This window comes from Mytilus edulis, chromosome 1 (genome assembly GCF_963676685.1).
Source record: "Mytilus edulis chromosome 1, xbMytEdul2.2, whole genome shotgun sequence".
Classification (NCBI taxonomy): Eukaryota; Metazoa; Mollusca; class Bivalvia; order Mytilida; family Mytilidae; genus Mytilus; species Mytilus edulis.
The window spans coordinates 114,277,083-114,301,028 of NC_092344.1; the positions used below are offsets into that span (position 1 = coordinate 114,277,083).

The 23,946-nt window shown below is 30.8% G+C and overlaps 1 protein-coding gene across 1 annotated transcript in view; it reads left to right on the plus strand.

Annotated features, from left to right (window-relative positions):
• Window positions 1–788: 788 nt before the first annotated feature.
• LOC139500649 (atrial natriuretic peptide receptor 2-like) overlaps window positions 789–23,946 on the plus strand; it is a 40,521-nt gene continuing 17,363 nt past the window's right edge. The window contains exons 1-8 of the mRNA XM_071289451.1: window positions 789–821; window positions 4,932–5,049; window positions 12,269–12,422; window positions 13,486–13,814; window positions 15,813–15,964; window positions 16,859–16,931; window positions 18,440–18,539; window positions 23,626–23,712. Of these exons, the coding sequence (XP_071145552.1) occupies window positions 789–821; window positions 4,932–5,049; window positions 12,269–12,422; window positions 13,486–13,814; window positions 15,813–15,964; window positions 16,859–16,931; window positions 18,440–18,539; window positions 23,626–23,712 (1,046 nt within the window). The remainder of the gene's footprint in view (window positions 822–4,931; window positions 5,050–12,268; window positions 12,423–13,485; window positions 13,815–15,812; window positions 15,965–16,858; window positions 16,932–18,439; window positions 18,540–23,625; window positions 23,713–23,946) is intronic.

A 23,946-nucleotide genomic window follows, 5' to 3' on the forward strand; every position in this document is an offset into this window, starting at 1 on the left:
TAGATATAGTAAAATGAAACGTAATACAACAGAAAGTTCATTTTTTAAATAAAAATTTGTCAAGTTTCATGCAATAAGAGAATTAAATCAGCGATTTCCTTCCAAACAATAATTTAAGTTGGATGTTAAACTCGTACAAACCAATATGTCAAAACGTCTGAACCCCTGAGAGTTGCCGACCGTTATTGCACGTACTAGATTGTCTTCAACTGATTTCTTTTCTTAACATAGAAAGTAATTGCGTGATTTTCTACCTATACTATACTGGACGTACTCTATAATCTGAATTCAGTGCATATTATGTTTTAATGAATCATCAAGTAACTAATCAAATTTTTAATATATTAAGCTTATTTTTCTTTTCTACCTTTGTTAAGAATTTGATATTAGTTTTAGCCCAGTAATCAATTAAATAGAATATTCACATGCATTTTAATGAAGCCAACATCTTTTTAATAATAATTCATCCGAGTTCGATTTTGAAACAAGCACACAGCAAAGATGTTAAACCTACAGAAAAAAGAAGCATTATACTATTCAAGATAAAGTGGGTCTAAAGTCATTTTATACTTCAAACTCAGAAAAATCTCGCTACAGTAATACAATTGAGAAATTACATTAAAAAGTAAAATCACAAAAATACTGAACTCCGAGGAATTCAAAACGGAAAGTCCCTAATCAAATGGCAAAATCAAAAGCTCAAACACATAAAACGAATGGATAACAACAGTCATGTTCCTGACTTGGTACAGGCATTTTCTTACCATATAAATATAAATATAAAAACCATGAATACTGTACACACTAACGATGATGACGGGGTAATTGGTACGACAAATTTATCACTGATATCTTTCAGCCAGATATTTCAAAAAGATCAACCTGCCGTTACCCTTTAAAACGGATGAATTAATGTTATTATTAAGAACACTTGTGGTTCAATAACATCTTGGTAAGCAGCAACAAACTATATAACAAAGAAATCAAATATGAAACACAAGCTCCTGAATATTGTTTTAATCAAGCGATCAACTTGTGGTCATATTCAGAGATTAACTGTTTACAATTTTTGAAATACCAAGGCTTTTCTACCTCAGGAATAGATACCTTAGCTGTATTTGGCAAACCTTTATGAATTTTTGGTCCTAAATGCACTTCAACTTCACACACTATTTGGCCTTTTTATTAACTTTTTTTATTCGAACGTCAATGGTGAGTGTTTTTTTTACGAAACGCGCCTCTGGCATTAATACAAAATTTCATTCCTGGTATCTATGATGAGTTTATTTCCGATATGAAGGAGACCAACAGTGGCTATGATATGATTGGGCATATTATTCAAATATCTTTAGAAATGTAAATGAAACAGATTACTCTGAAAGCTTTATCATTCATCAGTGCTTTGTTATTTCAAGAGGAACACAAGAAATTGATAGTACCTTAATATACATCTCGTGCAAAAACAAAACAAAACTGACTTGGATTAACAATTGTATATAGTGACATTAAAAAGAGATTGAATTAAATACAATATAATATTATCATTTCTATTTTAAAAAGCAAACGAAGAGTAATACATCAGGCTATATGAGCTTTTCATAAAATTGGTTTAAAATTATGTTGTGCAAATAAATTCCTGGATTACCATTATCAAATTATTGTTCTACTGAACGTTTACCTCTCTAGATCTTGGCAATTATCCGTATATCTATACAACTAAACCAGAGCTGAGAAGATATAAAAATCGTTTGATATGCAGTGAAGATTTACCCTTTTAAAATTAAGTTACGAAGGATATTCAAACGAACCATATCTCTATATAAACATTGAAAACGAATTCATCGAGAAATCGAAAAACAAATTTACAAGGATAACTTGATATAGAAATATTCATCTTCATTTTTTTAACGTGCACAGGTCATTAAAGATTGCATATTTTGGTATGATACTAAACCCCTCACGGGAGGATTGTGCCTGATATTCATATGATGAAGACATAATTTTTCAATCAGTGTAATTGAAGTCTGGAGCTGGCATGTCAGTTAACTACTAGTAGTCTGATGTTATTTATGTATTATTGTCATTTTGTTTATTTTCTTTGGTTACATCTTCTGACATCAGACTCGGACTTCTCTTGAACTAAATTTTAATGTGCGTATTGTAATGCGTTTACTTTTCTGCATTGGCTAGAGGTATAGGGGTTTAGTATGGTGTTCATTATTACTGAACTAGTATATATTTGTTTAGGGGCCAGCTGAAGGACGCCTCCGGGTGCGAGAATTTCTCGTTGCATTGAAGACCTGTTGGTGACCTTCTGCTGTTGTCTGCTCTATGGTCGGATTGTTGTCTCTTTGGCACATTCCCCATTTCCATTCTCAATTTTACAGTCATAACTTTTATATCAATCGTTATGTTCACGAGAGACATTATTTACATATTGAAAGTTTACATGACAAGAATAGATCGGTGTTCTTGAAAACTAAGATGTGGAAAATAGGTACAACGTATTAGATTTTAGCGAGAGAAATTTATGTATTACTGAAAATTATTACACCAGGGTTTTCGATATCATAAACTAGCCAAAACATTTACTAAATCGTATCATCGGTATAAGGAAATCATTAGTAAATATAACTCAACATGCAGACATCTTATACCTTCAGGTATTTCACATCCAATCTTTTATGGTAATATTCTTTAAAAAGCACAAAAACATCAATATTCACCTCAAAAGCTAACAAAACCTTTAAACAAACTTATTGAGAAGGGATATAGTTATGATACTGTTGTCAGGTGATTAAAGATTGCATACTTTGGCTTTAATATTGATTCATTTATAGGGTCTTTGCATCATAATTAAACACATTTATTCTAAAACCAGTTGTTGGCATGACACAGGTTATGTTCTTCTCATATATTTCATGACGGTATAATACTAAAACCCTAACAGGAGGGATTGTGTCTGATATTCATATGATGAAGACATGATCGTTTAATCAGTTTAATTGAGGTCTGGAGCTGGCATGTCAGTAACTGCTAGTAGTCTGTTGTTATTTATGTATTATTGTCATTTTCTTTTGTTTCATATTCTGACATCGGATTCGGACTTCTCTTAAACTGAGTTTTACTGTGCGTATTGTTGTGCGTTTGTTTTATTTACATTGGCTATATTGTCCCAAGTCAGGAGCCTCTGGCCTTTGTTAGTCGTGTATGATTTTTTATTTTAGTTTCTTGTGTATAATTCAGAGTTGAGTATTACGTCCAATTTCACTGAACTAGTATACATATTTGTTAAGTTTGTTAAGGGGGCCAGCTGAAGGACGTCCGGGTGCGGGATTTTCTCGCTGCATTGTTGTCTGCTCTTTGGTCGGGTTGTTGTCTCTTCCCCATTTCCATTCTCAATTTTATATTTTAGGAAATTGTAACAAATATGCGGAACACCCTGAAATTTGTCATTCTAAAGAGCTTCAGATTTTGATCGTACATGATTTTTTTTTTCATAAATATGCAGCAAAGAAAAATATTTGTTTAAATTTCAGTTTCATAAGCTACTAATGCAATTTTCTATATAAAGCATCATATATTTGCATGCATATTTCTAATAATACAGTTTAACAAATATACGATTGTTGTTAAATTAGAAATTACTTTTATTTAAATCACCATTGTCACTGGCATTGTTCTACTATTGATTTTGTCAATTTTTCATAACAAGAGGTACTTTTCTATTGTTCTCGATTGCCTGATTAGCCCGTGCAAAATTCAAAATCATCAGGGATGAAAAATTCAAAGAAAACTAACTAGGTTCCTTAAATTCTTGCTTCATTAAGAAGTTTGCAATTATATCTATTATATGCAATTCATATTGAAAAGCAAATAGTGGTTCAGATCAGATGGTTATTTAAATTATCGTTCAATTTTAAATTATATAATGTGATTGTCCTGCGATTGTAACCATAAGCAATACTTTGACTTTAACAGTAAGCTCTCCTTTGAGTGTACAATTGTAAACTCTCATATTTTGTTTATTTTTAAACTGATTTCATCAGCTTTCATTACATATAATCATGAACAGATCTACGACTATTCTTAATGTATACTCTATATAAACATATTACTTATTCATAGAAGTGTTAAAAGGTAAAATCACAAAAATACTGAACTTAGAGGAAAATCAATTCAGAAAGTCCATAATCACATGGCAAAATCAAATAACAAAACGCATAAAAAACGAATGGACAAGAACTGTCATATTCCTGACTTGGTACAGGCATTTTTAAAAGTAGAAAACTGGTTTTATAGCGCTAACCCTCTCACTTTGATGACAGTCTCATCAAATTCCGTTATATTTACATTGATGCGTTGACTAAACAGGCACAATAAATAAAATAGTCAAAATATGGCTACATCAGTCATCATCGTATAACAATTTTAAAAGAAACAATTTAAAAGAACACAAAAACATCTATCTACAAACACATTCATTGATTTGTGTGTCTGACGTCAGAAAAATGATTAGGAGTTCGGGCAACGTTCGTGTCATGCTATCGTAAGGCTTCTCGTAGACATTTGCCGTTGGTTATCTAATAAATGATAAGACGATAGAGAAGAAATCAACGAGACAATATAAAATCTAAAATCAAATACAAACACAGTATATTTCAGAAGAATCAACACTTTCTATTTTATAAGGATAAAACATATAAACAAATGACCAATTAATTTCATGGAAAAGTAATGCAAACCAGAACAATATACATCAAGGTAGATGCAAAGTTCAAAACCAAAACAGCTTCGTTAACAGTAAATAGATATATACCTACAATAGTGTACATTTCACGGAAATTTACTGTTAAATGCATGATTTATTGTTATATCGAAAATAGAGAATAATGATTGTGCTTTATTGTTTTTTTTTATTTTATTCACAGGTCACTCTGTACTCGGAAGTTGCATGGTCATGGCATAACCTTGATAATGTAGATTACCATTGTTGGTCATTATCAGCTAGTGCTGAACACCCAACACCACATTCACCAGTATGCACAGGTTCGTAGATCATTATCAGCTAGTGCTGAACATCTAACTCCACACTCACCAGTATGCACAGGTTCGTAGATCATTATCAGCTAGTGCTGAACATCTAACTCCACATTCACCAGTATGCACAGGTTCGTAGATCATTATCAGCTAGTGCTGAACATCTAACTCCACACTCACCAGTATGCACAGGTTCGTAGATCATTATCAGCTAGTGCTGAACATCCAACACAACATTCGCCAGTATACATAGGTTTATAGGCCAGTATAAGTTAGCTGGTGAGGAACACAATATTCACCAGTATGCACAGGTTCGTAGGTTTATAATATAGACCACCATTGTTGATCTTTATTAGCTAGTGCTGAACCTCCAACACAAAGTTCACCATAATGGTCTGGTTTATTTGTCATTATCAGCTAGTGCTGAACACCATATTTACCAGTATGCACAGGTTAGTTAGCAGGTAGTTCTAAACATCCAACCCCACATTCACCAGTATGTATAGGTTCGTAGGCCAAAAAAAAGGCTAGAATTGAACATCCAACACAACAGTTACCAGTATACACAGGTTCATTGGCCATTATAAGCTAGTACTGAAGATCCAACGCTCCACATTTACCAGTATGCACAGGTTCATAGGCCATTATAAGCTAGTGCTGAACATCCAACTGGCCACATGTATAAGTATGCACAGGTTATTATGTATATACAAAATTATACATGGATCCGTATATGCTTAATATTGACAAGCTCTTACATCTGTCAGAAAGTTTCTATAACAAAGTATTGTTATAACTGTGACCAGGTGGAATAAGGCTCAGAAGAATTAATGCAGATTGTTCATATACTTTATTAAATATAGCATATAATAGAAGGCAACAACAGATCTGAAATATACAGATAATGACAAATAAATACAACTTTACATATAAATGCATATGAATATATCATTTTGTAGCAAACAATGTATATTATGTTTAATTACACAATTGCAAATAAATAATAATGCAAAATACAGTTAAATGACAACTCTGAATGTAAACAATTTGTTAATCAATGCCAATGAAAACTGTTCAATAAGTAAGTTGACCATACTACTATATAAAATACTATACAGCATTGAAAGTTAATTACAGTAAAATAAGAAAATAAAAAGTTTGAAATACAATTAGCAAAGTAAAAAAACTAAATAAAATATTTAACTCAAAAACAATTAACCACAAACTAATTTGAAAAACCTTTACATGTAAATACCTTATAATGCTGGCTACGGCTCTAAGTGTTGTTTCTGGTGTTTTTTATTCTGCATTGGCAATATAGTTAAAAAGTACATTAGAACATACTCACCCCTTCTCGTCCAATTAAAAGTCAGTTTTTTCTCCTCGGATTTTCATAGTACATGGTTTTCCATTCACTATGAAATGCTATACATGAATGACTTTTCATTGTCAGTTAATTATGAAAGTGAACTCTTAATAACTGCACTAACAAAGTGTACAATTCCCTGAGGTATTTTCCTTGGAAAAAAAGTCTACTGATTAAAGGTGAAAGAGCAAAAATTAAAACAAAACATTTTTAATTTTTCAAATTTTCATACATTTTCTAATGGTACACAAACATGTATATAGAATTATAAACAAAAATAATTGGGGTAACTTAAGGATATAGGTAAAATAGTATTTATTTAATTTATATACCTGACATTTGAGGGATTTTTTTTTCAAGAAAACAATGCAAGACTGCTGATATATACAGCAAAGGAATTTTTTTTCAGAGAAACACAATACGTGTAAATTTATCAATAAAAAGTAAGCATTTAATGTTGAATGGTCTGAATTTAAATATTTATACGGAGAGTTTTATACTTATAAAAAAAAATTCAATAAGGGAATTTATATAATATTGTGTTGCTTTTTAAAAGAAAAAAATCTCAAGATAAATAAGTATTAAATTTTACCTGAAGCAGAAGAAAAACAATTTATCCATTTGGTCCTGACAAACTATGTCAGAGCTATTTCATTCCATCCATTGAAATGATAATTACCTATGTTTTACATGTAGTTCATTATAAAAAGTGAACTCTTATTTAGGTTTGAATATTACAATGGGAAAGGATCATTTTGTAAGGTCACTTGAAAGTGTGAATATGTTCTAAATTGGTCAGACAATACTTGGTCATGTTTTATGAAGATTTCAGCCCTCGGCTTCGCCTTGGGCTTAAATCTTCATAAAACATGACCAAGTATAGTCTAACCTATAAATATATATAGTCAAAAGGTGAACTGTTAAACTAGATAGAACCAGATAAAACAATTATTAAGTAAAGTAGTTTGTCCAATAGCCAGTGGTGAGTGAATATCAAAGAGCCTACATGGAGTATTTGGATTCATTGAACCATATAATACAAAATCTGTTCAATATAGTAACATCATTATAGTATAGGGTAAAATAGATATAAACAAAGTACAAAGTTGGGAATAATATCAAATAGATAATATGTATATAAATAAACTTGTCCACATAACAAAGGATAAATTCACTTTCAAATAGGTTTACGAATCAATGGTTGTCACGTTAAAAATGTTGACAGACATTACTTCTGGTAAACTCCCAACTTGTACCTTTGTATTTGTGACTTAGGCATTGGTTCATACGAGAACATTAAGTAGTTCAATTACTATAAAGAATTCATTTCTTTATAGGATGTGTTATAATTAGATATCAAGATTCGACAATTAAAGTTCATAAGTACACACATTTACCTCAGTCTCCCACGAATTATCTCTTATTTTTCTAAATAATCTTTGTCATTAGTACTATTCAATTGTATTGACGGGAAATTAGTTATACAATATTTTATGACGTTATTGTAATTTATTGACATTTTTCTGCATTTGTCTACACTGGGAGCTGTTGTAAATTTTTCTGTGAGTTGTCAAGTGAACAGATCATTGTTGTTTAACAAGAAAACTATTATTTTCTATGCGTTTTTGTTGGTAATATATAACTTAATCCTATATTTTCCTATACAAAGACATATTAAGAACCAGACTTGGGGCATTTTTTACAACCTAATGGTTTATTTAAGTAAAACAGATGTCAATTTTGATAGCCCGGTACTTACATAGTCTGAATTGTAAGAACACGTAAAAGAATAAAATCACATGTGTGAACAGTGTATTTAGCGTATATTCTACTATGTACAAATCTGTCGTTATGTGTATCCAAAGTCTTATTCAGTTGCAAAACAGCTGTACTACACAAAAACAAACCCAATTATGATATTGATTGGGCAACAGTAGAAAGGCGGGATTGACGACAAAGATAGGTAGTACCAGTGAAGTTGTTACATTGATATTGGCCAAAATTTCAATAATGTGTCTTCATTTCGCTTTCACCGAGAGCAATGACCAATATAATTAACATTAAGTTAATAACAAAGGGGCAGTTTAATACAAATTTAATATGGCTTTGTTAGTCTTGTATGATTTTTAATTTTAGTTTCTTGTGTATAATTCGGAGTTTAGTATGACATCCATTATCACTGTACTAGTATACATATTTTTTAAGGGGTCAGCTGAAGGACGCCTACGGGTGCGGGAGTTTCTCGCTACATTGAAGACCCATTGGAGGCATTCTGCTGCTCTATGGTCGGGTTGTTGTCGCTTTGACACATTCCCCATTTCTTTTCTCAATTTCATAAATAACATACAGATAGCAAATAGTAACAATGAATCCAAGCAAATCTCAAAATTCCAGAAGTCAGCGCAAAGAAAACTGTCACGACATAAAACAATATATCGATAAACTCCGATTAGAAAATTTATTTTAAAAAAAGGACTGACCTCACCATGAGTTTTTCTCATTGTTGAATACCGTATGGTGACATATGGTTTTAATAAATGTACGCTATTTGGTTTTCTGATGGAGAGTTTTCTAATCGGCAATCACCCCATCTTCTTATTTGTATTTCAGAATAAAATTATAATTTTACTTCCAATGATAGTTTGGTTTTGGTTAACATCATATGAAACTGTTTACTTGGAATGATAATGTTATGGACATTTTTTAATTAATGAATGTATATATATTTATTACGAATTTATAACATATAATCGACACAAAAAATATTTCATTCTTTGAAAACTGTCCCTACTAATTAACTTTCGTGTTATTTTGCCGAAGTTTAACGAATGTGACAATGATAAACATGATTTATATTATCAACTCAGAATCGTGGAGTACGTAAAAAGTAAGTAAAAGGACAGATTTTTTTTTCGTACATTTCTTTTGTTCATCAAACCTTAACTTCGTCTCGACAGTTTTAAAATCATTTGGTGTTTTATATAAATATTTTTTTTCAGAATCAATCAACACAATCTAACTAATCCAAAGTTTATTTACCACTCATTTCATTCATCACGATTTCCCCTCGCAGTTGCGCTGTACGGTTGCTGAATATATAACGGAAGGTCTCGTGGTTAAGATCACTGCCAATAGAAAATCTATCATCAATTTAGAGTACGGGAAGACAATGTTTCAACAGCAGCACATTTCTGAAGATTTTGATAAGATAAAGGATTTCCATTTAAAAGAAACATCTTTACACGTGTTTTATAGTAAATGTTAGCAGTTCAAGTATGTAAAAGATATTTAACCTTAAAAAGAAATTGAAGTGTCATATACAAAAAAAACCAACTAAATAATAAAATAAATATATGACATTAAGAAATCCTTCTTCTGATTTTTTTTTTTTGGATAAATATAAAAATTTTACTCAATTCTGTCAAGTTTGCCATTTTTCAATTATCTTCAGGCGTTAGTTATTTGGTCATCTGTCAAGATATACTCCTTACTTTTGTTAGAACTGCAAAATACAAACACGAAAATGTCTGTCTTATTACAAATTCAAGTCGAAATTGTAAAGAGTTTAAAATGGCTCTGGTGTGAAATAAATTCTTGGGTTTTATTGAATTCAAAAGTACTGTCTCTGTAGACATGGTAACTTGTTCGCCTTGTGTCAAACCAAAGCTTCAATCTTTGTTTTAAATGCTTCATCTCTAAGCATGTTTATTTAAGAATAAAAACAAAGACTGTTTTTGTCAGAGTCAAAGAAGAATGCAAGATGACATGTCTTCTTGTGGTCAGTGCACTAGCACATAAGTGTGACATATGTTCTCAAAACATAATGTAGAGTTGTAACAGTGCACTAGCACATAAGTTTAACGTAGGTTGTTAAAACATAATGTAGAGTTGATACAATGCACTGACGTCAGATACATTGATTAATGATTGGAACACATTTCATATACTTTCTAGAGTAAATAAAAAAAATGTTGACACCTTTTATTTTTTTACGTTTGCAAACATTTTCTTTTGTTGTCTGCATGTCTAACAGGTACAACGTAGAACTATAGAAAATTCAACGTTGCAGAATTTTCTCTTCTACTAAAAGTAACACTTCTACCGTGAGAAGAAAACTTTGAAATATAAAACTCTTGTTGTGGATATGGACCCGAAAATTATGGAATACCTCATTACAAATACATATTTCTTCATGTGATTGTCCAATTTGGCAATTCATTTTGACCTGATATATTATTGTATTGACATACAAAGTTGCTTTTCTTGTTATAAATTCCAAATATATTTAGCTGTGAAATGTTAACCTACTTACGATATTTTTCTGATAAATAGCATATCGACATGTATGAATGTTAATGTGTGTGTTCCGTTTCGTTCTTTATCAGCACGGATATCAACTAGATCATTTCCGAGCATCTAAAACTCAATCAATAAAAATTGAAATTTGCATCAAACTAAATTACTAAATGTTCAAATGTTAATGAAAATAGAATAATGGGTGAGCCAAACAAAATGATAATTTGATTAAGCTTACAGAATTCATGGTAAACTGTTATTTATATTATGCTTAACTAATTCTTGGGAAGTTTTAATCAGAAGAAATTGAAGACAAATATGATTTATTTTCAAATGCAGGGATAGCTTGCTGTTCGGTGTGAGCCAAGGCTCCATGTTGAAGACCGTACTTTGACCTATAATGGTTTACTTTTACAAATTGTGACATGGATTGTCACTCATACCACATCTTATATCTATGAATGAGTTTACAAACTGATGATATCACACCTGTACATAATTTCTTTTATAGCATTACGCGAAGTCTAAAATTACGGAGATGTTGTTATTTCAACGTAAAGTCTTTCAATATAAGACCTTACTCCTCAACTTTGTACTTCCACTAAATGACATATATTTATTATTTAGATGCTCACACACATCATGGTTTTACAGTGTTTCTGTTGTTTCATTGTTTTCTCTTATAATTGATGTGTTTCCATCGGTTTTAGTTTGTAACCCAGATTTGTTTTCTCTCAATTGATTTATGACCTTTGAACAGCGGTATACTACTGTATGCCTTTTTATTGGTTAAAAGCGTTTTTTCGCTGCCAATTATTTGATTATTTTGACCGTACGATTAAAAGAGAGACGAAAGTTACCAAAAGGACTATCCTACCCATAAGTCGATTAAATTATGCCTACCAGTTTTAATAACATTTTCTGTAATTTGATTTGTTATACATTAATTTGGTAATGCAGTTAACATTTTAAGATTAATAGTGTTGGCTTTCTATGATGTCAAAACTATCATTTTTGTTGTAAAATCCTTTAAATGTCATTTTGCACTTAAACACTCGAATGCTTAATTACCAAAACCAATAATGTGAAACCAACACACAGGAAAATCGTCTTCCTCAATGCATTTTCAGCATGCAAATATGCTATCTAAGTTAATAGCATTAAAATGTAACAGCAAAATGGCAACTTTAGTTGAGGACAAGGTACGATCAATTTTTTGTTACGTTTTATTTTTAATGTGTGTTACTCTCTTTCAATATGATAGCGATTGGACAAAATCCAGCAGCATTTACTACATAATTATAGTTTTTGGTGACCTTACTTTTTTTTGTTTATTTTTTCTCTTGTTTGTTTATTGAGCCTTTTTCTTTATTTTTCGCTGAATTACCTTATTCTCATTATCATTCTTTACGAATATGATCGGAGGTAGGCTCAATTGAGTGGATGTGGCGAATACAATAACCAAACGATCATGCCTTCAACTGTTGTGAATGTATTGTTTTAATAATATGAGACAAAAAGTACATATAAACTAGAAAAATATTAATTAATTATTTATTAATTTAGGTCTTAATTTAAGATGGACCGAACATCCCCCGGTTACAGTTAAAATGTCACAAGGATTCAACACAACAACAGAACTTATTCTAACCATACCATTCTACCAGTGGCTCATAGATCAGGGCTTTTTTGGACAAGCAAATTTTACACAGGGAATCACGTAGGTATTCGTAGCGAAGGGCTCATAGTTTACTCACATATACATAGATATATACATACATACCACAAAGCCAATAGGGTAATATAGCAGATTTGTACCTAGAGAAAACATTTACCATGGTACGGCCTTCAACAATGAGCAAAGCCCATACCGCATAATCAGCCATAAAAAGCCCCGAAATGACAAATGTAAAACAATTTTCAAACAAGAAAACTAACGGCCTAATTTATGAACAAAAAAATGAACGAAAACAAATATGTAAAACATCAAACACGACAACCACTGAATTACAGGTTCCTGACTCGTTGGGACAGGCACATACATACATAGTTAGACTTGTTTCTACCACCATTAAACTGGTTTTTTTTTTATAATTCACATGCTTGCTATTCGTCTGTATTTACATGTTTTTTCTGAATTGAATAATTTAAGTATGAACAAATACAGATGATTGATTTAACATAAACATTATCGTCTAACCGACTTCTTTTTATACTAAAAGTATACTCGTACCGAATCGACCACCTTTAGGACCTATAAACTCATATATCACAAAGTATTATAAAAATATGCATTATGGTACCTAAAATATTTGTGCATCTGCATCAGCTTCAAGGAGAACATAACTCATTCGAGATTATTTTATCATGTATTTGATGCTGTTTCTGGTCCATGGACAACACATATTGAAAATTTATTTGTTCTTAGTATTATCTCACGTTATATTCCAAATTACTAAGTTTGGAGTGGTTGGCATTAGAGGGGGTTTCATTTGTTAATTTTCTTTTATTTGTCATTTCAAATAAAAAAAAGTAGGACAACAATGTAATTGAAATTCACTCAGTTGTTTTATGACAAAAAGTACATTGTTCTTATATCGTTAAACGTACGAAATTCTTCAATTACACACATAAAGATATTTACGGGTATGGAGTTAAATTTTCACCAAATCGGCAAATTTAAAGGACGTGCAGGTATAAATCAGATGAATATTTGTAATAACATGGCTATCTTACAGCATTTGAAGCACTTATAGGATTAACTTTTTTTCTCAATTTCTTAGCAATGCAAACGACGCAAAGGATTGGTGTGAAACAACAACATGTCCCGCTCCATCAGCGGCTACACAAGAAAATTGCTGCATACATCATATGAATTTACACAGCTGCCCTCTGACGGATATTACCAATGGTTTGTGTGGACCTTGGATTCCTGCTAGAGGTCAGATAATAACACACTCGGAGGTTTTGGTTGGAAATGCATTAGTTGGAAATTGGACCAATTATGTTCCTGGGTTGTATGTTCTCGGACAAACGTCAATCATATCTCATTTCAAAATTGCTGGAGCTAGTATCGCCTTAGTGTTTGACCTGACAGTTGAACCAAAAACTGGTAATATATATATATATATGAAATATGTTTTCTGAAATTATTTACTCTGAAATAGATGAGCCAGGTTCAGGTGTAATACCACCAAATCATGGTACGTCACATCCGGTTGTCTTGGGTATTTCAAAACACCATTATTTTTTATTTGGGATATCTATAGAAAATTTTGTAATCTTGAGGTTACATGGTGACTAAACCTTGTACACAGATAAAATAAGGGGAGAAATTTGATTGGTTAACTTCCAATGATGGTTATTTTCTTGTATGCAATGAAATGTTATGTGAATTTTTTTCTATAGAACTGGACAGGATAAAACTTTTCTCATGCCAAGTATTTCTTTATTTAAAACAAAGATAAATTCTGCACATTTTTTTGAAAAGTGCAAATTTATCAAAGACTAATAGGGGAAAATCAATGGTGGTATTACACATTCAACCCACCATTTTTTTTTCTAAAAATGCCCTGTACCAAGTCAGGAAAATGGCCATTGTTATATTATAGTTCGTTTCTGTGTGTGTTACATTTTAATGTTGTGTTTCTATTGTGTCGTAGTTCTCTTATATTTGATACGTTTCCCTCAGTTTTAGTTTTTAAGCCAGATTTGTTTTTTTCTCTATCGATTTATGAATTTCGAACAGCGGTATACTACTGTTGTCTTTAATTATTGCAGTTTAACGTTTTTATTCATTTACTGGATACAAGAAGGACTTTAAAAAAAGTCTGGCATTAGTATAATAAAAAAAACGTTACTATCTTAGACTGTTACTTCAAATTTGCGAAATAAATTAAAAATTGTGACAAAAGTGGTTATAAGTAACAGTTTCCCCTTTTAACTTTATAAATAAAGTATCGCCCCCATTGTTTTTTTCTATTGTCCTTTTTTTATCAAAAACTTGCTAGTTTATAACCTATCATGGACATTTTTCTATTTTTTCTCTCTTCACTATCAACTGATTGTCTTGCCTTTGTATATAATCAAATGTTTGCAACAATATAAATACATGGCGGTCTGATTCATTAGTCTGAAATGTAAAAGTACAAGTGGGAAATAGATCAGCTGTTTGATCCCTGATTAATTTATTAAAGTATGCCATGGGATCAATTCCTATAATTGTGATTTATGTTTTATGTTTTCCTTTTAATACAGGTTAAACTTTGAATCAATATATGGTATATGACTTATAAATTAAATCTAAATGTCTCAAGTTAACTCTTTAAAGAAATTAATTACAATTTGAATCATTTTCTATTTATTCGTTTATATATCTTTGAAAACATTGTTTGTAACAATATGATTTCATTTTCTGAAGAAGAAAAAGGAAGATTTTCGTGGAACTTTTACATCGATAAATCGGTCAGACGATAAAATTTATATTCATTTTACTTTGTTACTTTTTACATTATTCAAATCTTTAAAAAAACCATGTGATTCCAGACAAAGAGGAATAGAGATAAAAAAAAATGTGTTATGAGTTACAATGAGACAACTCTCCATCCCAGTCACAATGTAAATAGAAAGAATGCTGAAATACAGCAAAAACTGTCAATGAAAGTAGAAACAAGCCCTATGTCTGATAACCCGTTCTGAATTGCAAACTTATAGGACCTATAAATTCTTATACCACAAATTATTATAAAAAATATGAACTATGGTAACCGTAATATTTGTTCATATGTATCAACGACGAGGGAGACATAATTAAAACATATTTTATTATGGATATGATGATATTTCTGGTGCATGAGCAACGAACACTGAACATTTATTTGGTTTATTATTAGCTTTTGTTATATTTCTAAATTTGAGCTAAACTTTTCACCAAAATAATTATATTTTTATTAAAACGTGATTACATAGTTTAGATTAATATTTATTTTATAAGTGACTATTTCGTTCGATTAGCATCAAACCAATTTTCGTTCATTATAATGATAGGATGAAAAACGTTTGTTTTGTGTTTTTTTGGGGGTAAATATAATTACGTATTAATTTTATCTAGATTGTGGTAATGGCGTGTGTGAGTCAGACGACGGAGAGGATTGTTCTGTGTGTCCCAAAGATTGTGGAACATGTCCTCTTGAAGATTGGCATTACGGATTGATAGCTGCTTCTATTCTATTCATATGTATTGTAATTGGAGCGATATATGGTGTACGTTTCAATGAATATGATGACATAGATATATGCACACAGCAATACCGATAGAAAACAGTATAAATTAAAAAATTTAAGGGGCATTAGTTATCAAATTCATCCTCACTGATTTTACTCAAATTCTCATGTTATTTATTATAATCTACCAAAACGTATATTCAGCATAAAAACGTTTTAAATTACCATTCACAATGCATGGAATCGATAATTTGTATCCACATTTCGCGTGTTTTTTTTAAGTCTTCGCACCATCTCATTTAACATTGAGGTGACCTCCGAAGACTGTTCATGGATTATTCTATGTCTATTTCTGTTTGAATTCATATTATGGGTTAAACAAATATGTTAATCATCTTTTTTACCTTTATACCAGTATGAAAATGAATTTTTATGGATCGAATATGTCCATCAATTTATTTGCCCTAGTATTCCTTTCAATGTTTAAATTTATTTGAAATAACATAACATGCTGTTATGCATAACCCAGAGATAATTGAAGGTCACGTGAATACGTTTCCAATGAGGTCGAATCATTTACTTGCAAATGAATAATTCAATTCATCAGAGATATTTCATAGATTATTTTGACAAATTTGAACCAGACTTGGTACTAAAATGATCATTAACGATTGAAAAAAAAATCAAAATGTATCTCGTAGTTTTTAGTTAAAACATATCTTATTTACTTAAAACATTATACATAGGAATTCAAATCAAGCCACGACAACAAATTGAGGTATATGCAGTGCATACAAACATACTTTATCAGAAAAACGATCTTAATATATTGAAACTGCAATGTTACATGAAGAAAGAGGCTTGATATAATAGTTAAAAACAGCCTCGTTTTAAATAATGACATATGTTACAACTTTTTACTTTTATTTTCAGTATTTTGCTTACCAAAAAAGAAAGTTATTATATGATAGCAGTTGGATATACAAATACGATGACATTAAAACAAGTAAGTTCACCACTGTTGTGTGAAGTATATTTAAAATAGGTTAAAGGAGGGTTAATCGATGGAAAACGACTGGCGCTCTAAAATGTCTTGATATCCTTTTTCTTGGGGTACCATTAAACTAATATAACGCTTGAAGATCATTTTGTTTTGTTTTAATGACCGTCAAACATGCTTGAATATCATCATAATAAAAAAAATAAGGCGTTTGTTCATAACATTTTATCGAACTGATCATGGTGATATTGTATTAGTAAAACGATTATCACTTAACAATCTTTATAATTAACCGATATATCCTAACTGGACCAAACGGAGGACTCATAGCCCCGTTACAGTGGGGGAGTACTAATTCGGTTTTGTGTCTTAGTTCGAAAATCTACATGACTACGTAAAAGAAAGGAAGGATAAAAATATTCTGGAACGAATACAAGAACATTTATGTTAGCTTTGTTATAAGATTTGAAGATATATTCCAGTGTGATGCCCTTTATATGCCTACTGGTTATTTGTATCGTTGTGTTGTTGTTTAATTCACTTATAGTATGTATCCCTTTTTTAAACACTAGTTATACTTCGCTTAAAAATTCACTGAATAGTATTATAAAACAAACCTGTAAGATTAAATCTGCAATTACTTGTGTGCGGTAACTTTGCCTTGTACAAGAAAAAGGCATTGGATACTAGAATTCACAATTTGTCAGTACGCGACATCAACATCGGCTGCTTTGTTAAAAATAACAATTATAAAAAGAAATTTCGGACAATTGGATATTTAATTCATTCATCATATTGTGCCGGTAGAACGATTTTGATTAACAATTAATTTCGAAGTGCATATAATAGACAACTTGGTTCATACATTCTGATAGACTCTCATCAAGAATTTTATCAGACTTCTCACTTTTGCAATCATTATTATGGATCATGTATACAGTCTAACAATATCAGAAAATATAAGCGAGTAGTTTCAATGTTTATTTTCTTCATTCTGAAGAAATTAGGAATAATTCTATTTGATATAATAATCATATCTTTGCCTTATTTTAGTAATTACCTTTCTTCCCCATGAAAATTACAAAATAAGAAAGCAATGAATGGGGTTGTTAAATTTAAAATATGCCTTTTTGTACTTCTTTGTTAAATATTTTTTTTGTGTTTTTATTGTGATTAAGATTATAACACAATGTTGACTTTTTTAACCATTATGTCTGTTTGTTGTGTTCAGGAATCGTTGTCAATTTGATGCGACTGTCGTACAAGTGAGAGGTTTAGCGCTATAAAACCAGTTTCAATCCTTCATTTTCTGTATAAGAAAATGTCTGTACCAAGTCAGTAATATGACAGCTGTTATTCATTCGTATGGTGTAATTGAGCTTTTGATTATGGCCATTTGATTGGGGATTTTCCGTTTTGAATTTTCCTTTGAGTTCAGTATTTTTGTGAAAATTACATTGCATGCAACCAGTGTTTAATAATCTTATGTCTAAAACTATAATTGTTAATTTTAGATGAGAATCGTCTTTGGATGGGCAGCATGATTAGTCGAACAGATGACAAGTTCGATACAGGATTTAACCTGACACAAGTCTTTGTTCCCACTGGAGACGTGTAAGACAATTTTTATAATTAAAAATCAATTATTTTCATATGATACCAAAAGAATCTATTATTTATTGCGTTTATAATAGTACTGTTAACTACTCTACATATATCTATGCGGATTAAACGATGACGAAAACACACATGACAAATGCAAATGATCTAGAATAAGGTTTAAGATAGCAGATATAGAAATTTTATTATGTACAATTATTTTACTGCCTTAAGTGGGTTATATCTAATACTTAGTCTACTGTCTTTTAGACATCCTGAAGTGATGCAAATGTTGATATCAAATTTAGATCATCGGCAGTTCAATCAGGTTTTTCTATAAGAAGTATATAAGGTACTAAATTCAATGTCTTGTTTCATTTTGTCCTTGCACGGTCTAAGATATGTTCTAAATATAACATTCAGTTAAATGATGTACAACTGTTATTATAAATATTCGTATGTTGTTGACACATTTCATTCGTGTTAAGACTGTTTAAAAAAGTAAAAGAGGAATCTTATCGAGCTCACTGTGTTGATAGATTATAAAGGGATATTATGGAAAATGAATAATTTTTTCATCGAACTGTTTAAGGTAGATCATTAGTATATGTTTCCCGAGATAGAAGCCAAAATGAAGAATTTACTATGCATTTTTCAAAAACATAAAAAAAAGTATGGGTCACCGAGCTATTTTTCAAGCTATGAGTCGTTGAAAATTGCCTAGTATGATCATGAAAAAACACATTTTACTTCATAAAAAGAATTCTCCAAGATAGAATTTTGAATTAAACTTTGAGAAAATAGGTTTTATAATATGTTTTCAGAAAATAAAAAGAAGAAATGGTGTCACCGAACTTCTTGCTATAAGTTAAAAAAGAAAAATTCCCTATCAGACCAGTATAAATCGTGTACTTAAAGAGTTATCTCCCCTTAAATGGCTTAGTTAAAAAAAAAAGGAATTCTTAAACACAAATGTTTGGTATTTGTTTAAATATTTTGGATAATGCAATAAATCAGCAAGTTTTCTTCATACAAGTAAACATTCTAACCAATAAAGTTGCACATCTCTCTACAACTTTGCAGATTTGGGCATATAACTAGACTGATATGTGTAATGCGATAGTACAATCCAAGATGGCAGTATACCATAAATCGACCTTACTAGTGCAACGTTTAATAATCCTTTTTTATATACAATTTGCATTTACGTTATCTTTTGCAATATCACTGCTACACATACCACTTTTTTCAATAGTCAGTGTTAGCTGATCCATATTGACTTATTAATTTTGATGAGCATCCTGACGAATTTCTTATGTGGAACACGTTCGTTTTTCCCTTCCGAACTGAATTCACCGACAGATTTTTTTATATAACTTAAAGAAAATACGTCTATTAGATAATTGAAACTCGTTCAAGCATATCGTGGGAGCGAGACTAGACAAGTGTAACCATATAAATTCTATATTTCTACAAATACATGGTACAACTATATGTATCAGTAATCAGACACTGAACTTTTAATTGCATTTACTATGGTAATGAAACAAATTGACGTTTCAATAGCTACAGCACTAGACTAATGACCAAAAAAAATCATTGAATTTTTATTCTACAATACTCTTGTCCCTTGAACGCATACACATTCTACAACTCTTTTCGTATCAATAACAATTTTCTGTTTTTGTTTGTGTCGCTTATTCATTCTAGTAATTTGAATTTTAAAACCGAAATATCTAAATCCAGGAATGGACAGATATTACCGAATAAATTTGATTTATTTAAAGTAAGTTCCTTGGGGTAAATTTCAGCAGTATATTGAGAAAATGCTTGATTATTTGACGAAAAAATATCATCAAGATAACGGTAAGTGTTGTAGAATTTCTCAATTAAATGCAATTTCGACGGGTCTTTACTGAGTTTAGTCATGAACTGTGATTCGTAACAGTACAAAAACAAGTCTGCTATTAAAGGGGCACAATTAGTGCCCATGGGGATACCTACAACCTGTCCATAAACTTTGTTGCTGAAACGTACATAAATATTATTAAGGAGAAAATTAACAGCTTCAATCATCTAATCACACCTGCAGTAAATATATCTAGCGTATTTACCTTTCTCATCAGAAAAGAAGGCTTTAAATGAGTTGCAGCAAATATATCTACATTCAGCTTTACCAAATGACCATTTAATTAAATAGGAAAACTTCTGTTTAATAAGATAGTGTGGAAGTGTAGTGTAAAGAGTATGAACATATGAACTACATTGGCATGATAATGTAGTCACAATTTTCGATGGACAAGTCTGGAAAGGAATAATTCTTATTCTTCTAGTATCTTTTATGACAAGTATCTAGAAAGAGTTTTAGTTCATCAAATTCTTAACTATAATTTAAAACAGAGAAGATACTTAGGGACTACCAAAAACCAAAATATAAGTCTAAAAAAGACAGATCAGATCATGGCCAAACGATTGTTAAAACTTCACTAGCGACAGATAGTACAGGCATAATTAGTTTTAAACAGCCATCATTGTCCAGTTCTAGTTGTAGGTCAAGATATGAAACAGACGTATATCTAGCAGAACATGATCTAATTATTTTTTGTTTGTTTAAATTGTTTCACAATTTTTTATATGGGTCCTTGAAAAGCTAACTTGAAGGACGCTTCTGGGTGCGGGAATTTCTCGCTACATTGAAGACCTGTTGGTGACCTTCTGCTGTTGTTTTTTTCTATGGTCGGGTTGTTGTCTCTTTGGCACATTCCCCATTTCCATTCTCAATTTTAACTATCAAGTATGGGTTTTGCACATCGTTGGTAGTTTTACGATGACATATACATGTACTTGATTACATCTATGTCATTTTGGGTGCTAGTTGGTTGTCTCATTGCAAGTATGCTACACATCCTTAATTCATATACACACTCGGTCTGTCGTCTGTCTGAGATACACTTTATTTCAAGTTCAGCAGGAAAGCATTATTCAAAGTGGCCTCGCATTTTTTCATTCGATTCATGCAAAGCAAATAATAAAAAAGTATTTAAGACAATTCTTGTTCAAATGTGTGTCAATTGATCCTAATTTGTTTAATACGTATTACTTTTACGCGTCAATTGTGAAAACCACAAACGCGGACAAGATTTGAACACAAATAATCTCCTCAATTAACATAGGAAACACCTAGTCCATGACTATACAAGCACAATTGATTTCGTATAAATCTGTAGATAGAGAATATTTAGAAGTGAAAATCATGATCAAAGATCAATGATTGTATATTTACCTTGAACTTGTGAAGACATAATGATCTCGAAGAAATGTTCACGTGTTTAAGTAAACATTTCAGCCAGAAAACCAATAAAAAGTTTTAAAAAGAAATATATGCACTATCATCGCTTAAAATTTTTACAATTATCCTTTCTTATATAAAAAAAAAAGTATCTGAAATAACAAAACTTTATAGACAAAGTTTGGATGCATTGATTTTGGTTATATATACTCTGTAAGTGTTTTATGTTGTGTCATGTGTACTATTGTTTTTCTGTTTGTCTTTTTCATTTTTATCCATGGCGTTGTCAGTTAGTTTTAGATTTATGAGTTTGACTGTCCCTTTGGTATCTTTCGTCCCTCTTTTATAACTGACGGTTTCAGACATGCTTCGAAATGTGACCTGAATATTGTTTTCAAGTTTTCTTTTTGAATTCATCATTTTGAAAATAATAGTTTTTACTGTAATTTAAATATGGACACTATATGATTTTCTCGTATGGTTAATTGTGGTCAGTATGGATACCTTTTCGTCCTTTCAGTTCAAATGCTACAAATTTTTTCATGTTCATCATCATAATTTCCTTTGATTATGTTGAACTGAAAACAAAACTTCAGTGTGTATGATTCTTATAAGAAATTATCTCATTCTCAACACAAATTCATTCTTTACTATTATAAACAGTTTTGTTTTATCTAGCTAATTTTTTGTTTGTTTGTTAGAACGATTCGATTACTTTTATTAAAATGTCGTACATCAATTAAAATTGATATTGTCATTATTATCAACGTACTGTTTATAAAACTTAGAATATTTCGAAAACATAGGATTTTATTGCCCAAAAATATATTACCATATTAAACCGTATTTAGGAGAATTGTTTTGGGGATTTGTACTGTTATGACACTGTACTTTATTTAGCCTTTTGATTCGGGCGTCACTGATATGTCCTTTGAAGACGCATCAGGCATACATAATGTTTAACCTGGTATCTATAATAATATATATAAGAAGATGTAGTATGAGGGCGGCTAATAAGACAACTCTCCATCCAAGTCATAATTTGTAAAAGTAAACCATTATAGGTCAAAGTAAGGTCTTCAACATAGAGCCCTGACTCACACCAAACAGCATTCTTTCTATAAATGGCCCCAAACAGGACTAGTTTATTCTCATCTCTATCGTTTGTTCGTTCACAGATATATGTAATCATTCTACCATTCTGTAATAACATGCAAATGAACTCAACATAATAAAACATGGTTTATATATTTGCATTATTTTTTAAGATGATCTTAAATCTGTTAACTTGTAGAAGCGAAGTGTACGAATAGTTTACATCTGGTATTTAAGTCCATTTTTTTTGTATGAAACCTTAAATGTTTTGTCATTGTAACATGCATTGCAATATTAAAATGCTCATCTGCAAACAGGAGATTAGTCTTGCAAAATATGTAGTATTTGTCCGTTAAGTTTAGTAAATTGTTGGTCATTTTTTATAAAGACGCTTGGTGCAAAGGTATGAATTATTCGAAAAAGTAAGGATTTTCTTATTCCATGCAAAGATTACCTTAAATAATAGCCGTATTTGGCACAACATTTTGAAATGGTAGGTTCTCAATGCTCTTTAACTTGATAATTGTTTGGCTTTCTTACTATTTTACCCTGTACTTGTGTGCTACAATTGTAAGTTGTAGCGTTGTAGAAAAGAAGTTCAATAAACACTTGTAAACATACTCAAAACATTATCACCAAGACTTCAATCAGATCTTACGGCACAAAACATGAAAACGTTTTAAAATATTAGTAAATAAGTATCATTTTATTTTTTAGAGACGGAAAGACGGTGGCAATTAAAAGGATAGAAAAAAAATCTTTTTCATTGACAAAATGTATAAGAGAAGAAGTTAGAACTGTGAGGTATGTATAAACGTTAATTGTAATCAAAAGTTTATCTGATGATATTAATCTTTATATTATTGACAGAAAATATTGCAAGGTTTATTCTGTAGTGACTTAAATGACTATTGACTTCTGTTTAACAAGATATAATAATACAAGTGTCCAGTGCTATTGATTTAGGATATTGATGTCCTGGTCTGGAATTTTCTGAATGATTATAATTCAATAGTCAATTGAAAAGTAACTAGAGAA